At 49.1% G+C, this 15,875-nt stretch overlaps 1 protein-coding gene across 1 annotated transcript in view; it reads left to right on the top strand.

Moving 5' to 3' along the window:
* Pcnt (pericentrin) overlaps positions 1–15,875 on the top strand; it is a 95,455-nt gene that overhangs the window by 39,151 nt on the left and 40,429 nt on the right. The window contains exons 14-23 of the mRNA XM_031346998.1: positions 1,238–1,389; positions 1,729–1,880; positions 2,161–2,393; positions 3,955–4,117; positions 4,638–4,850; positions 8,947–9,176; positions 9,688–9,804; positions 9,910–9,930; positions 12,056–12,259; positions 14,151–14,282. Coding sequence (XP_031202858.1) covers positions 1,238–1,389; positions 1,729–1,880; positions 2,161–2,393; positions 3,955–4,117; positions 4,638–4,850; positions 8,947–9,176; positions 9,688–9,804; positions 9,910–9,930; positions 12,056–12,259; positions 14,151–14,282 — 1,617 coding nt within the window. The remainder of the gene's footprint in view (positions 1–1,237; positions 1,390–1,728; positions 1,881–2,160; positions 2,394–3,954; positions 4,118–4,637; positions 4,851–8,946; positions 9,177–9,687; positions 9,805–9,909; positions 9,931–12,055; positions 12,260–14,150; positions 14,283–15,875) is intronic.

The following is a 15,875-nucleotide window of genomic DNA, read 5'->3' as shown; positions in this document are numbered from 1 at the left end:
AACTTTGCGTTACTGGGACTATTGATGCTGGTTAGCTGGAGCTAAGAAATTAGCGGTGATTAAGAAGACACCAGCATCATTGAGGTGACATCTTCTGGGAAGCGTTTTTTGAGAGCAAAGAGACTGTGTTCCAGAGATAGCCAAGGTTGTACCTTGTGCTGCAGCAGGACTTGGTAATGTGTAAGTACCCAGGTGGTACTGGTTTTGAATGCATGAAGGGGTCATGAAGAGCAGCTGAGGCTCGACACAGTGAGAGGAAGGCCATTGGTGAAGCGGCAGCTGTTGTTGGAAAGAACTGGTGTGCTAGTCTTTCTTCCCTGCTGGTCAGGGTGATCGGTGCGGCACACAGCGGCTCTCCTCAGAGCCCACTGGTCTTTGCTCTGTGCTGTGCAGCCGCTCTCCTCGGAGGCCACTGGTCTTTGGAGCCTTGTCTCCTTTTCCCCCCTGATCTGGAGTGTGTCAGCACTTCATCGGCTGATCTCTACTCTGATGCAGATGTGGATGTGTGTTGGGGGGTACCGGAAGACGGCTGACTTGTTCTGCCTGTTGCCTCCATGGACATGTGTGTTAATTACACTTTTATCTTTTCATTTGGAAGCTGCTGAAATCCTCTCACTCATGGCTGGTGTCTTTCCAAGCTACGCCAGATTGCTGGGATCTGTGGCTACTGCTTAGGACACCATGGGAAGCCAGAGTCACCAGCAACAGGGAAGCAGGTCTACATGCTACCTGTCCTGAATGCTGAGACACTGAAGTCTAACTTTTATTTTGTTTTGAGTCAGTGTCTCTTACACAACCCTGGCTGGCCTGGAACTTAGTGTATGTATAGACCATGCTGGCCTCAGACTCAGAGATCCTCCTGCCTCTGCCACCTGAGTGTTGGGATCGAAGGTGTGAGCCACCGCTCCAGGCTTGCCTTTGGTTTTGAAGCGACACGCTTAAGAAGGACCTGTGTCTGTATGTTGACTAACTTCATGGTGAGCGGCTAGGCTCGGGGATTTTTATTTTGAATTATTATTTGTGATATGAATCTGCCCTTTCATTTCCCGTGTATCGGGGACAGGTATGACTTCAGTAAGTCATAAACGATGAAGGAAGAGCAGTGCTCTGACCTTTGCTTACTCTCGTGGCCAGTTTTTCTATCTGACGTAATTTAAAAATCATGATGGAATGTCCCTGCCGTTACTTGCTTGAGCCAAAGTTGCTTTAACTGAGACCTGCCACCTCTTCTCGACAGGTGAGAGACAAGGTCTTCCTGCTGAACCGGGAGTTAGAAGAGTGCCGAGTGGAACTGGAGCAGCTGCAGCAGAGGCGACAGCGGGAAAACCAGGAGGGCTCCACGCTCATCCGCATGCTCAGGGCTGATGTGGAGCTGGCTCAGAACGAAGGGTCAGTGCTTCCCTCCTGCACTGCTTCCCAGCCAGCAGCACGCTGCCTGCTCCCGGCCCACGGCGCTTGTTGTGGGTCTTCTGTACTATTGACACCGGGAGCCGTGTTGTTCTGCAGTCCTAATGATTCAACCTCATTAGGTTAACTACCTGCATACCTGGACGCTTTCGCAGCTCCTCACATTTTACCAAAGAGCAGCAAAATCTATTGCTTTTGCTAATTGAAGCCCTGTAATCATGGCCACCTCCCCAAATAAAAACATTTACAGGCATGTAGTTAGCATTTTGTGAAGGGCCAAGAGCAGCTCTGATGATAGATTTTTTTTTTTTCCTATCTTAGGAAAGCCCTCCGAGATGCCCTGAGGAGACTTCTCGATCTGTTTGGGGAAACGCTGAAGGCAGCTGTGACCCTCAGGAGCCGGATCAGTGAGCGTGCGGGGCTTCTTCTGGATCATGAAGATGCTACAGATGCAAGCGATGCCCAGTTAGCAGGTACATGCACCAAGATGAGTTGCCTGTTAGAGCCGTGTGTACTGGGAAGGGGGCCCTTATGCTGAGGATACCCTCAGGATATTTGTTCCCTGTCAGTTCCCGTACTCTGGGAGAGCAAGGATCAGGCTTAGGTAAAATGATCTGAATCGGAGATTGGATCACTTGTGCCTTCCCCTCACCCTTCCTTCACACCTCCCATACCCTCGGCCCAGGTAACGTCAGTCCAGGTTGTGTGCTCACTGAATGAAGATGTGGGTATCCGTGTCTGTCTGTCTTGCAGCTGCCGCCCTTGGCGATATGTGGTCTGACGAGGGTCTCCTGGAGATGGACAGAACTTTGCCAGAAGGGGCAGAGACATCTTCCGTGTGTGAAATTAGCAGTCATGTGTGTGAAAGCTTTTTGATCAGCCCTGAAAACACACTGGAATGTGAGCAGCCGATTAGGAGAGTCTACCGGAGCCTCAGCACCGCGGTGGAGGGCCTCCTGGAGATGGCCCTGGACTCCTCCAAACAGGTGAGGCCCAAGCTGCATGGCAGAGACAGACGACTCGCCGACGGGGCCGCATGGACGGTTATGTTACCACAGACCCCGAGGTGTTCCTAACGCTCATTCCCGCTTGCAGGCTGCAGAGCTATCTTCATTTTCCAGGCAGATCTGAATTCATGGGTGCTCCTGGTATGCCTTATTCCTCCACATGGTTTAGAGACAGGAACCCTCAACATTTTCTGGGAAGGCTGTCTGCCTTCCCTTGTTGATGTTAATCTCTCACGGCTGCCCATGTAAGCTTTTCACGTACGCTTCGTGAGTTGAAATCTTTCCAGGAAGCATTCAGTGAGAAGGACAGTCTTGTTGGACTCCCCAGCTTTGATGCTCAGCACCATGCAAACCAGGCATGATGGTGTGTGCCCATGGCCGTAGAAACAGAAGGATCAGGGGTTCAAGGTCATCTTCTGTGGCCTTGAGGCCAACCTAGGATAGATGAGAGCCTGTCTCAGACGTGACACGCCAGGCCAGGTGTGGGAGCACATACTTATAGTCCCAGCAGTTGGAAGACCAGCCTGGTTTGATAGCAAGTTCCAGGCCAGTTAGGACCCAACCTACCAACCAGTAACCAACCCAAACCTACAAATCCACCGTTTGCACTTTACTGCATACTATAATGTTTTGTATTTGGAGAGTATCACTGAGAAGTGGAATTTGTTAATTTTCTTAGAAAGTTTTTAGGTAATTGGAAAAGATATTAAATAGGGACATGAAGCTGGAGAAATGACTTTTTTTTTCCCCCTGAGGTTAACATGCAAGCGTTTCTATGTGAAACATTACTGGGCCCGATGCTGTGGGGGGCAGTGAGGTGTGGGTGTTTTGAGGCCCATTTAGGCCTGAAGTAGCCTCGAAGCCCCAAATGAGACACAGATGCCGGGAGATGTCAGAGGAGGCTAAGGGGGAACTGTGAGCCATGTCGATGGAGAGATGGCTCTGTTGCCTCTGCCCCGCCGCCCAGCACTAGTTTTATTTTTTTATTTATTTTTTGTTTTGTTTTGTTTTTTTGTTTTTCGAGACAGGGTCTGTGTCTCTGTCGAGACAGGGTCTGGTTGTCCTGGAACTCACTCTGTAGACCAGGCTGGCCTCGAACTCAGAAATCCTCCTGCCTCTGCCTCCCAAGTGCTGGAATTAAAGGCGTGCGCCACCACCACCCGGCTAGATGATTTTATTTTATTTATTTATTTATTTATTTTATTATGGTTTTTCGAGACAGGGTTTCTCTGTGTAGCCCTGATTGTCCTGGAACTTATTTTTTTAATGTATGAGTGCTCTGCTGCATATACACCCACATTCCAGAAGGGGGCATCGGATCCCATTACAGATGGTTGTGAGCCACCATGTGGTTGCTGGGAATTGAACTCAGGACCTCTGGAAGAACAGCCAGTGCTCCTAACCGCTGAGCCATCTCTCCAGCCTGGTGACTCTGATATTATCAAGCTCCCCACCCTGGGTCCTCTTTCTTTCCCCTCCTTTCTTCATACCTTCTGCATCTTCTTGTATGTGGTTGTGAGTCTCAAATGTATTTCACCAGCTGGAGGAAGCTCGCCAGCTCCATCGCTGTGTTGAGAGAGAGTTCCATCACAGGAACGAGGAGATGGCCCAGGCTTTGCAGAAGCAGCAGGAGCTGCTGGAGCGCCTGAGGGAGGAGAGTGCAGCCAAGGACCGGCTGGCTCTGGAGCTGCACACGGCTGAGGGTGAGTGCTACACGGGGCAAGGGTGAGGTGTCCTGCCTCAGCCGTGCTCTGCCGCCCGGAAGCAGATAGGACCTTCCCGCTGGAAATGTGAAAATCAGAACATTTAACAGCAAAATACCTGACCAGACCTTGTGAGGACGAGGTGCCAGCTCTGCCCCCCAGTAGTTTTTTTTTTGGAAAGTTGCATTGGCTCCAGGAAGCCATATCGGTGATCCGTCTGTGTTTGGGCTATAAGGGTCCTGCAGTGACTGCTGTCACAGGAGCACCTCTGGCATGTCACCTCTCAGCTATGGCCATTCTGTCCCACAGATGGCACCTCTACACAGGTGCAGGGCTAGCTGGTGCTCAGCTCTCTTGTCTAGAGAACCGATCCCCTTTCTCTGATGGTTACTGAGCCCGAGCTTCCTCACCAGGCGTGACCTGATCTGACCTTCTGGTACTCGGGGGTGGGGAGGGCAGCAGTCTCTGTCGCCCTTCCACACGGGTTGCCATATCTCACTGTGCTTGGCCCGTCTTTTAGGTCTTCTGGAAGGATTCAAGGTGGAGAAAGCAGAGCTGCAGGAGGCGCTGGGCAAAAAGGAGGAGTCGGAGCAGCAACTGATCCTGGAGCTGGAGGATCTTCGCAAGCAGCTGCAGCAGGCTGCCCGGGAGCTGCTCGCTCTGAAGGAGGAGAACTCCGTCTTGTGGAGCCAGAAGGACACTTTCTCTAATGAAGCAAAAGAAAGAGAAGCTGGTGAGGAGTGTGATCGGCCGGAGGCCGAGTGGGATGGGGGAACGCGGCGGCTGGAGCCCGGTTGCATGACAACTGGGTCCTTCCAGAGACAGAAGGGCAGAAAGCATTCCCGGTTGCGTGATTTCCTGTTGCATGAGAAGCGCTGGCCACAGGAGGGACACCTGGGTAGGGTGCAGCATCCAGTTGCTCTGCAGTGGTCCAGAGGGAGTTTGTATTCATGGCTGACACTGCTAATGATGAACTGTGCCTCTGGGGAAGGAAATGCCTTTAAGACAGCAGGTTGACGTAACAGGGTCTGGAAAATGAACCATGCTGAAAATAAGTGTATGGCATTAGTCCTGTAAGTAGTTCGTATGCGTCAGCTAGCTTGGAGGAGCCATAACAACGAAAAGGAGGGAAGGTTTCTTTTGGCTCATGGTCTGGGAGGTTTCAGACGCGGCTCCTCGGTCCACTTGGTTTTCCACCTGGAGAGAGGTAGCCTGTCATGGTGGGATTGTATGACAGAGGAAAGCTACTTAGCTCACTATAGTCCAGGGGGAAAGAGGGAGCTCTCATTTTTATACCAAAGCTCTCACTCCCATACCATTAGTCTGTGACTCTACCAAAGGGTTAATCCACTGATGAGGGCAGAGCTTCATGGTACTGCCCCTCCCACAGGCCTCAGTTCAGAACACACGCCTTTCTACATAGGAGCTTTTGACAAGAAACACGCAACATTTAAACCGTAGTATGTTTAATCAGGACGTTTGACGTCCTGAAGACGCAGGGTCTTCCTGTGTTGCCCAGGCTAGTCTATTAGCTATCCTCCTGTCTCAGTGTTCTGAGTGCTGGGGATATAGAAGATGTATAAAAGATATTTTTCGATATTTTAGCTGTTTAAAATGAAAACGGATGAAACACAACACATACACTGGATGAACAGGCCGTTTTTGATTTGTCAGAAACACTTCCGCTTCCACGTGTGCCCTGCCCTCTGTGTCCTCTTTCCCTGTGTGTTTTTTCTGTGTCTTTATTTTCAGTTTTCCCTCCGTGGGAAATAGCTGGGCAGGCATGACCCTTGTGCCCATTTCTCCTCCTTGACACCTGAGGCTGTGAGTCGCACCAGTGTATTCTGCTTTGTGGGTTTTCACAACCCTGCTGCTTCCTTCCGTCCCCGCCTTTGTGTGAGATGAGCTCTCCTGTCAGTCCATTCAGTTCAGTGAGGTCTTACTTTGTGTTGGGTCTCCTTTTCCATTCTGGGCCAGTCCGCAGCCGCTGGCCCTTTCTTGTGCATACCTGTGCCTGAATCCCTAGACACCTTGTGTTTTATTAACACAGTACAGCAGAGAAAGAGTCTCTGAGGGCCCGTGGGCTATCTGGCAGCCTGGAGAAGTATCCCACATGCCTATTCTGGGTTTCTTTGGGAATCTTTTTGGGGCTGCCATCGTCACTCTTCCCTATTCTTTGTCTGTGGCACTCACCACAGTACCGCCTGATGTTCTGGGCAGTACTGTGCACCATAGCTGGGCTGTGCCTGTGTGTTCCCGACAGAGACCCAGGAGGAGGTTGGGCCAGTGCAAGAATGCTTCATTGGCCCTCTGGCCTCGGGGGATCTCGTGTCCATTGGTCTTGTCACCGGCAAGCTCTTGCACCTTCCTGGAGTCTCGTAGGCTGGACTCACTTGGGGTTGTTTACCGAGCCTTCATTTCCCCTCTTGCCCCTTTACCTCCCCACCCAGCGGCTGAATCTGCTGAGTTCGCTCCTATGCACTCTGCCGCTCAGCACAGCAGCTGCGGTTTCCTTGGTCACAGGGCTTCCCGAGATCACCTGGGGTCCTGTGAATATGGAGTGGCTTCCCAGGGCCTTTGAGAACCCCGTTCTGCCTTTCTTTCAGCTCTCTGTGTGTTTGTTGTGTTATCATCTTTTCCTGTTTTCTCTAAAATGACCTCCCGAACCCCCGTGTACCGGGGTCTCCTTTCCCTCCCCGTGATGTTCTTTCCCGTTACCACAGGCGCTCCTGTCTCGGCAGCACACAAGGACACAGGTTTGTAAAGAGTGAGCTCTGCATGACGCACTGTATGCTTGCATCAGATCTCTCAAATTGCTAAGAGGAAAAAATGCTTCAGAGCTCTGGTGGCAAATTAGTGAATGATGTTACAGTCTTTAATAACCGTTCCTACGATCCTGAAAAGCGGCAGCACCATCCAATGTTAATGCTCCAGTGGTATTTCCTCTTTTCTCTAATGACTTTGGCAGTTATAAGTCCCGTTTGTGCTGTCTTGCCAATTGATGCTTTGTGAGCATTGCGCTGTCTGCTGGGTCAGGTCCCTGTGCAGGGCTCTCGGCAGGGGCCTGGGCCTGCCCGTGCTCTGTTTGACAACCCCATGGGAAGTCCTCATCTCCAGAGGCTCCCCCCCACCCCATAAGCCACGGCCCCACCACTGAAGGGAAATAGGAGGTGCTGTTATCAGGCCTTAAAGGGACCTTCGTGTTTCTTCATGACGAGGCTGTGCTGACTGGACAAGCTTAGACCTTCCCCCTTAATGGACGCTTGTGAATGACATTGTTACAGCTGCATGTTTAAGGACAGTCTGAAACTGCCGACTTCCTAGCATGGACGTTTGCTGATAATCTTACGTTTGTGGTAACAGTTTTGTCAGGAAAGTAAGAATTTATGAAATTTACTGGGACAGGGGCGCAGCCTTTAATTAATCCCAGCACTCTCAAGAGGCAGTTATAGGTGGATCTCTGAGTTCTAGGCTAGCCCATTCTACATAGTGAGTTCTAGGACAGCCAGGGATATTCAGAGAAACCCTGTCTCTAAAAAAAAAAACCCAATAAATTAATTACTTAAATTCTTTTGATAATCTCTCAGGATTTGTCACTAATAAATCCTTTTAAACAAGAGGTTTATTAATCTATAGTTTCAATTTAGATGGGACCCTCTATCCATCTATGCCTTACTTTATTTGCATTTGGAGTTAGTATTTGTGTATTTATTTTGTGGTACTGGTGATCAGACCTAGGGGCCGTAGCATGGCAGACAACCCCTTCCTACACCCCTAGTTCTGGCCTGTGTCACGTGTAACTAAGAGAAACTGGTTTGTGGAGGCAGGCACGTCCAAGGTGAAGCAGGTCTATGCCTCACAAGCCATGGTCCTCTTGAAGATGCTGAAGGGCCAAGAGAGGGAATTCTCCTCCCTCCTTTGGTTGGTGTTAAACTCATTCATGAGGGTCTACATGCCAAGTTACATCTCAAAGACCCTCTTGTAACAACTTCACTTTGGTCTTAAGTTTTGACCTGGATTTTATAGGGAACAGGCATTCAAGCCCTAACCATGGTTATTGAAACCATGTTTTGATTTTTTAAAGGCTGTTTTCTCTGAGATATGCCACAGTCCTGCCGTAGTTCTGCGAGTGCATCACCAGAGCCAATGTTTCCCCTCCCCACTAAGCCGTCAGTAGCGTGGGGGCTTTAACCCACGCTGAATTTCATGTTGGAAACAAATTGCTCAGAATATTATGGCACACCACTGATTTACCAGGACACCCGTTTTTTGGAGGCCTGGGAACAGAAAGGAGGTTGAGACTGGGTCTCTCTGTAGATCAGAATTAACAGGGACCGGCCTGCCTCTGCTGCCCAAGTGCTGGGATTAAAGGTGTGTACCACCCCTGCCTTCAGGACACTTACATTAGGCTTCTAAATTTTAGCCCATTTTTACTTAAAAGATGTGACTTTTGTTTTCAGAAGTAATTTGTATTTCAGAGATCACCTCGCAGAGTTGTGGGTATGTTAGGATGTGGGATTACACTCTTGACGGGAGACAGGCTGGCTCTGGCTTTGGTTGTCACAACGGTGCAGAGGAGAAAGGTTTTAGAGATGAGATGAGGCTTGACTCTTTTTCATGGGGATCATGCTTGAATCTCATGCTCATAGGGCAGCTGGGATGTGGTGAAGGCTCTCTCCTAAGTGGTCCTCTGCTATTCCAGTTTGGATTCCTATGAGCAGTCTGTCAGGGTCTGGTGCTGACAAGCCGCCCGTCACGAGCCCTGCTTGGGGCAGCCCGTGTGCTCTCTCTGAGGCAGGACTCCATGTGTGTTTTCTTGGCATCCTTAGCCCTGCAGAAGGAGGTGGAATCTCTTACCAGAGACCAGTGGGAGTCCAAGAAGCAGTCTGAGAAGGACCGTGCCACCCTGCTCTCTCAGATGCGCGTCTTGGAGTCCGAGTTGGAGGACCAGCTTGTGCAGCACCGGGGCTGTGCCCAGCTGGCTGAGGAAGTGGCCACCCTGAAGCAGCAGCTGGCTGCCCTAGACAAGCACTTGCGTAGCCAGCGTCAGTTCATGGATGTAAGAAGGTTTTTTGGTTTTTTTTTTAATTGACATCACTTTAGTAGAGCACAAACGGCGTCTATGCTGTCGTGTTGCGGGCTAGTGTGTAATGCTCCTATCAGTGGCCTTGTGCGTTGACTATCGTAGGGACTTGTATTTTGTGAAGATTCTAAGTGAATAGTCTGGCATCTTCTTGACCCATATCTTTTCCTACTGTGGTCTTGGGAGAAAATTCTGGCAGTCGAACTGTGTGCTGGCGACCTAGGTGTCCATAGTTAATTTCTACAGAGCGCAGAGCTGCCTGTGCCTACCATGGCTTCCTGCCCAACAGTTTGAAACCGCTGTGACCTTGCAACTTAATGTTAGATTGTATCTTTTACCTCCATTTTGAAAACTTGACAATGGCAAGGGGGTTGTTGGGTAAGCAAGCGGACACAGTGTGATGTGTGGTTGCAACCTTATTTCTTGGCTTTGTCACATGTCCCCCCAAAGTCCTGTCCTCACATGGGGTGGGGGCTTCCTGTTCCAGGAGCAGGCTGCTGAGCGTGAGCATGAGCGTGAAGAGTTCCAGCAGGAGATCCAGAGGCTGGAGGGGCAGCTCCGCCAAGCAGCCCGGCCACGGCCTCTGGGGCCCCGTGACAGCCAGGTAGGTCAGCCTGTGGTGTCCCGTGTCTGTGGGTTACTGGTTACTGCAACATTTTAAAGCTTTGTTTTCCTTTACATTTGCCCTCTACGGACATGGAAACTGCAGTGCGCCCAGCTAGATGAGGAGGTAGGATGGACGGCAGCACCTCCTTGCTTTGGTCCCTCTGTCCGCGGATGGCTTGCAGCTTCCTAGCACAGCTTTGCCCTACGCTGCATGGTAGTGTGCTGCTGTATGCACTGTCCTGTTGCTTGCTCTCTGGGCTTCCGCTTGGGCCTGTGCAAGTCTGCAACCCCTTGCCTGACGTAGCTGTAGCTGATTTGCTTGTATCTTTTCAAAAATGACACTTGTATTGGTAAAGAATGAGTTCCCAGGAGGCTGTGCGGCATAGACCTGGTTCTTCGTTGAGCAAGAGTCCTGCTGTCCATCCTTGTACTGAAGGGACGCAGGGAGGCCCCCCTGCAGCCCGTCAGTACCACAGGCCTCCTGATGCCTTCCCATAAGTGTGTTGTTTTCATAGAGTATATGTTAAATGTAAGACAGGAACTGCAGCAGTTAGTCCAGGCTGACGTATAGTTCATGATTCCCTTTAGGGGTGAGGGTTAATAGATGAGCAGGCTTCAAGGCCATGACTGGGGGAGAGAGCATTGGAGAGAAATGTATGGAGCTAGCATATAAAGACTGAGCATGCCGGGGGGTGGTGGCCCACGCCTTTAATCCTAGCACTTGGGAGGCAGAGGCAGGCGGATTTCTGAGGCCAGCCTGGTCTACAGAGTGAGGTCCAGGACAGCCAGGGCTACACAGAGAAACCCTGTCTCGAAAACAAACAAACAAACAAAAAGACTGAGCATGATGGGACCTCAAAGGCAGGAAGGAGGAGGCTCTCCTTCAGTAAGCCTGAGAGTAGGGGCTTGAAACCAGCCCAGCATTCAGCATGTTAAGTAGGCAAAACATTCATGCACATATATAATTCCTCCTCCCTCCCTCCCTCTCTCTCTCTTCTTCCCTCCTCCCCTCCTTCTCTCCCTTCCTTCCTTTTTATTTTTTTGATACATAGCCCTGGCTGCCTTGGAACTCACTATGTAGATAGACTAGGCTTGGTTTGAACTCAGAGATCCGCCTGCCTCTGCCTGCCAAGTGCTGGTTTTAAGGCATGTATCATCAAACCTGGCTTTTCTTTTTTTTTCATTTCTGAGACAGGGTTTCTCTGTGTATCCCTGACCATCCAGGTAACTCCATCTGAAGAAATCCACCTGCCTCTGCTTCCACAGTGTGTCACCACTGCGCAGACTCTTTTCTTAATTTGTTTTGCAACTCTTTTGTAAAAATGCTTTTCATTTTTATGTGCATTGGTATTTTACCTACATGTGCCTCTGTGTGTGTGAAGGTGTTGGGTCCCTGGAACTGCAGTTACAGATAGTTATGAGCTACATGTGGGTGCTGGGAATTGAACCCAAGCTCTCTGGAAGAGCAGCCAATGCTCTCAACTGATGAGCCATCTCTCTAGTACTCTTTTTGTTTTTGTTTTTCTTTTTTTAAAGAGTGAGAATAAAGAGTTGGAAAGATGCATGATGGCTCATATCTGTAACTCCACTTCCAAAGGATCCAACACCCTCTTCTCACACAGGCACACCCATGGGGTACTTACATATATGTGAGCAAAGCATTGGTATTCACATTTAAAAACAAAATCTGAGCAGGGTGATGGTGGCACATGCCTTTAATCCCAGCACTTGGGAGGCAGAGGCAGGCAGATTTCTGAGTTCGAGGCCAGTCTGGTCTACAGAGTGAGTTCCAGTACAGCCAGGACTATACAGAGAAACCCTGTCTCAACAAACCAAAAAAAAAAAAAAAAACTGAAAATCTTTTTTAAAAAAGTGAGTTAGGTGAGCTATCATGAGGTGGGCAGAGAGTCCTTGTCCTGAGTAGCCCCCCTGAAGAGTTTCCTGAGCTACAGAAAGATGGAACTTTGCAGCTTCGTAGGTGTGGTACGGGTGGTATGAATCTTAAATTACATGATTGTAGTTCAACATGGTAGAAGAGCCAGGTGTCATAAACAGAACTGTCCAGTCACTGCGCTGTCTCCAGAGGCTTCCAGGGAGAGCTTGAAGGGGTGTGGCCCGACTCAGGCTGTGGACATCAGGGCGTGGTCTGACTCAGGCTGGTTTTGTTATTGACTGTTTTATCCAGAAGATTGCCTTTCTTTCTTTCTTTCTTTTTCTTTTTAAAGTCTCTGTTGTGTTTCTGTGTTTAGGTGGAGATGTTACAAGAAAAACTGAGAGAAAAATTAGATGGGTTTAATGAATTGGTCATAAAGAAAGATTTTGCCGATCAACAATTGTTAATCCAAGAAGAAGAAATTAAGCGTCTGGAGGAGACAAATGCCATCATACAAAGACAAATGGCTCAGCTCCAGGAAGAACTGGAGAAACAGAAAAAAGGCATGGAAGAGTTAAAGGTAAAGTTCCTGGTTGGGTATGAGTACTAAGCTGCGCGTGGTGGAATGTGGATGGGCCAGGCCGTGCACAGAGCGGTAGCATCTCTTGGGCATGTGGCTTGAAAGGCGGGGGGCTTGTATCTTGTTCCCCATAGTAGGCCTAGACAGATGTTCTTAGTGGCTTTTGGGCAGCAGGCTGGCTTTGTCATGACCGGGTTGTTTTCAGTTGAGTCTGTGTTTGAGCGTCTAGTTCAGGACTTGCACTTGGGAGTTTTCCTTTGCCTTTTGTCATCAGAGGTTACAAAAGTGAGAGGCAAGTAGACATGTCACTCAGCAGTCAGTAGCTCGAGCGGGGCAGAAGGGGTTAGTGGAGTTTTCAGCCGTGCTGGTGGGAACCTGAATTCCCCTTGTTTTCTTGATTCTCCTGTTTTACCTACGTGTTCAGGCCTCTCCCCCTGCTCCTGTCACTTCCTGCAGCTCACCTCAGGGCTGTGGCAACCTTATTCTGTGACTTGAACTCACTGAACTTTAGATATAAAGAGAGAGAAAATGCCCATTTGTTCTCCTCTTGATGTTGGACCACTTGATGTTGTTGCCGTTTCTTTATTCCCTAGTGTTTTGTGAGCATGTATACTATAGTAAATGTTCTCTGGAACCTTTCTTTTAAAAGAATGACTGCTGTATTTTATGTGTGTGGCTGTTTTGCCTGCATGTATGTTTGTGCATCACATGTGTGCAGTGCCCTTGAAGGCCAGAAGGGGGCATTGGATCCCCTGGAGCTGGAGTTATAGACAGTTGTGAGCTGCTGCGTGGGTGAAGGGAATCGAACTCATGAGCTAGAAGAGCAGTCAGTGCTCTCACTTGCTGAGCCATCTCTCGTTCCTTGGATACTTTTTCATGAATTCACGTTCAGCACTTGGACATATCGTCCAGCAGGACCTGCTTTTGTAATTGCCAGTTCCATGATTACCAAGAGTTTCTCCCAGCAGAGTCCTAGGCACACCTCTTTCGCTCCCCTCACCAGGTGGGTCTAGAATGAGCTCAGTTAGGTTTTGTCAAGCGTGTATAGTCTGGAGGTCCACTGAGTGCAAGCATGCCCAGGTAAGCTCAGATGTGTGCAAACGCACCCACTTCTGCAGGAGACCTCATGGTGGCTTAGATTTTTATGACAGTTGTTTCCTTTACCTTTCTCTCTTCCTTCCCTTTCTTTCTTCTTCTCTTCCTTTCTTTTCTCCTTTCTTTCTTCCCTTTCTTTCTTTCTTTCTTTCTTTCTTTCTTTCTTTCTTCCTTTCTTTCTTCCTTTCTTTCTTTCTTCCTTCTTTCCTTTCTCTCTCTTTTCTTTCTTTTCTTTCTTTCTTCCTTCCTTCCTTTCTTTCTTTCTTTCTTTCTCTTTCTTTCTTTCTTTCTTTCTTTCTTTCTTTCTTTCTTTCTTTCTTTCTTTCTTTCAGATATGTATACTGTAGCTGTCTTCAGACACACCAGAAGAGGGCATCAGATCCCACTACTGATGGTTGTGAGCCACCACACAGTGGCTGGGAATTGTACTCAGGATCTCTGGAAGAACAGTTGGTGCTCTTTTTTTTTTTTTTTTTTTTTTTTTTTTTTTTTTTTTTTTTTTTTTTTTTAAAGATTTATTTATATGTAAGTGCGCTGTTGCTGTCTTCAGACACACCAGAAGAGGGAGTCAGATATCATTACAGATGGTTGTGAGCCACCATGTGGTTGCTGGGATTTGAACTCAGGACCTTCAGAAGAGCAATCGGTGCTCTTAACCGCTGAGCCATCTCTCCAGCCCGACAGTTGGTGCTCTTAACCACTGAGCCATTTCTCCGGCACCAACAATTGATTCCTTAAGTCCCCGATTCCTTAATTGTTTGCTTAACATAAATACTCTTTTTCCCCCCTGACATAGGAAAACGAGATGCTAAAACAAAAGCATACAGGTGACTTGCTGCTAACACCTATATCGCGGTCCAGGCTGGATGAAGCCGGGTGTCCTACACTGTCTCAGGGCAGCTCTTCACTCTTGCAGCACGAGAATGAGGTAAGCAGCAGGAGCTGTGTGGCACTGTCCGGCTGCTGCCCCATGTCCCACCCCCCAGCCCTTCTGCATAAAGGTTCACCATCCGAAACCAGGCAGCGGCACGGTGGCCAGAGTGTATGCTTTGTAACTTTGTTGGTTTCTACCATTAGAGGATAATAGTACCTAGACTTTGAAACTTTCCAAAGCTACTTTAATAAGTATTAAATATGTTAAAATATTAGAAAAAAATGTCAGCACCTCTTCATTTAGATAAAAGATTTTGGACTTAACAGCTAGAGAAGATCAAAGATGACTTAGCTGGGCGTGGTAGCACGCGCCTTTGATCCCTAGCACTTGGGAGGCAAGCAGATCTCCGAGTTCAAGGGCACTCTGGTTGACCGAGCAATTTCAGGACAGCCAGGGCTACACAGAGAAAAAAACCAAACAGCTGTGGCTCTCCCCGCCCTAGGGGATTGCCAGCTAATACTGGTCCATGGGGGCAGTGGGAGCAGAGATGATGAACTGGGGTTCGGAAGCCCTGTGAGTGCCCACGGGATGATTACGCTAGGGCCAGCTGTGGGGAGTCAGATCAGCTTTAGTTGGTGTGAGTCAAGGCATGATTCGGGATACTGGATAGAAACCTACAGGATGGGCCAAGGACTGAAGGCTGAAATTATGGAAATGCCTCAGTAGCACAGGGAAGCATTTCCGGGATCTCAGGTCGCATTCCTCAGGCAGAGAGTTTGAATACCCCAGAGCAGGTCAGAGGAGAAGCCCTGCCAGTGAAGGCAATCCCCATATTGAGCTCAGAGGCTAGCCACCCAATGGCGGACTTCAACCTTAGAGTTTTCCAACAATAAGAAGCAAATAATAATATCTCCCCCCTTCCAGTGCCACACACACAAAGATGACTTAGTAGGTAAGAATGAAGAAATACTGCACCTAACTTAACACAGAACAATACTGCTGCCAATGGCCTCTAAGAACCTGAAGAGGAGAAGGTGGGCTTAACGGGGAATTGAAAACAGATCTACCTGGAGGGATACATGTATGTTACCTGTGTCACCACTGAGGCCACTATAAAGTACCTACAAAGTGCCTTCCCTCACAGTAGGGGAGGGGCCCCGTGTGGTAGAGGGTTGCGGGGTCCTGCTGGAGTGTGGGCTTTCGCAGGATTCTGAGCGCAGAGTCCCTGTGTGGCCCTGTCCCAGCTTTCCTCTGCTCTCATCACTGACAGGTGCGCTTAGGGGAGGGCTCATCCATCCCTGGGATAATTATGGGGAGAGAAAGCTTCATCGGGGCCTTAGAGGCACACCCTTTTCACTGCTCAGTACAACACCCAAAACCGAAACCTGACAAACCAAAAGCCCATTTTTATGTCTTCTCCAACATTTACATTGAGAGAAGTCACCTTTGCTACAAAAGCAACAGAGCCTAGCAGAAGCCACAGAGAGAGGAAGCATAGCACTGGCAGTGGGGAGAGCCTTGATGCATGTTTGTCTCCTGCCCCAGGAGCACTGGCATCCAAGCGCCTCAACAGAGAGGCGCAGGGACCGGGTGTGTGTACAGCACTGTAGAGATGCAGGGACCGGGTGTGTGTACAGCACTGTAGAG

Source organism: Mastomys coucha, unplaced genomic scaffold, assembly GCF_008632895.1.
Source record: "Mastomys coucha isolate ucsf_1 unplaced genomic scaffold, UCSF_Mcou_1 pScaffold3, whole genome shotgun sequence".
NCBI classification, from domain to species: domain Eukaryota; kingdom Metazoa; phylum Chordata; class Mammalia; order Rodentia; family Muridae; genus Mastomys; species Mastomys coucha.
Note: the sequence above shows the minus strand (reverse complement) of the source record. Positions and strands in the feature narration are given on the sequence as shown.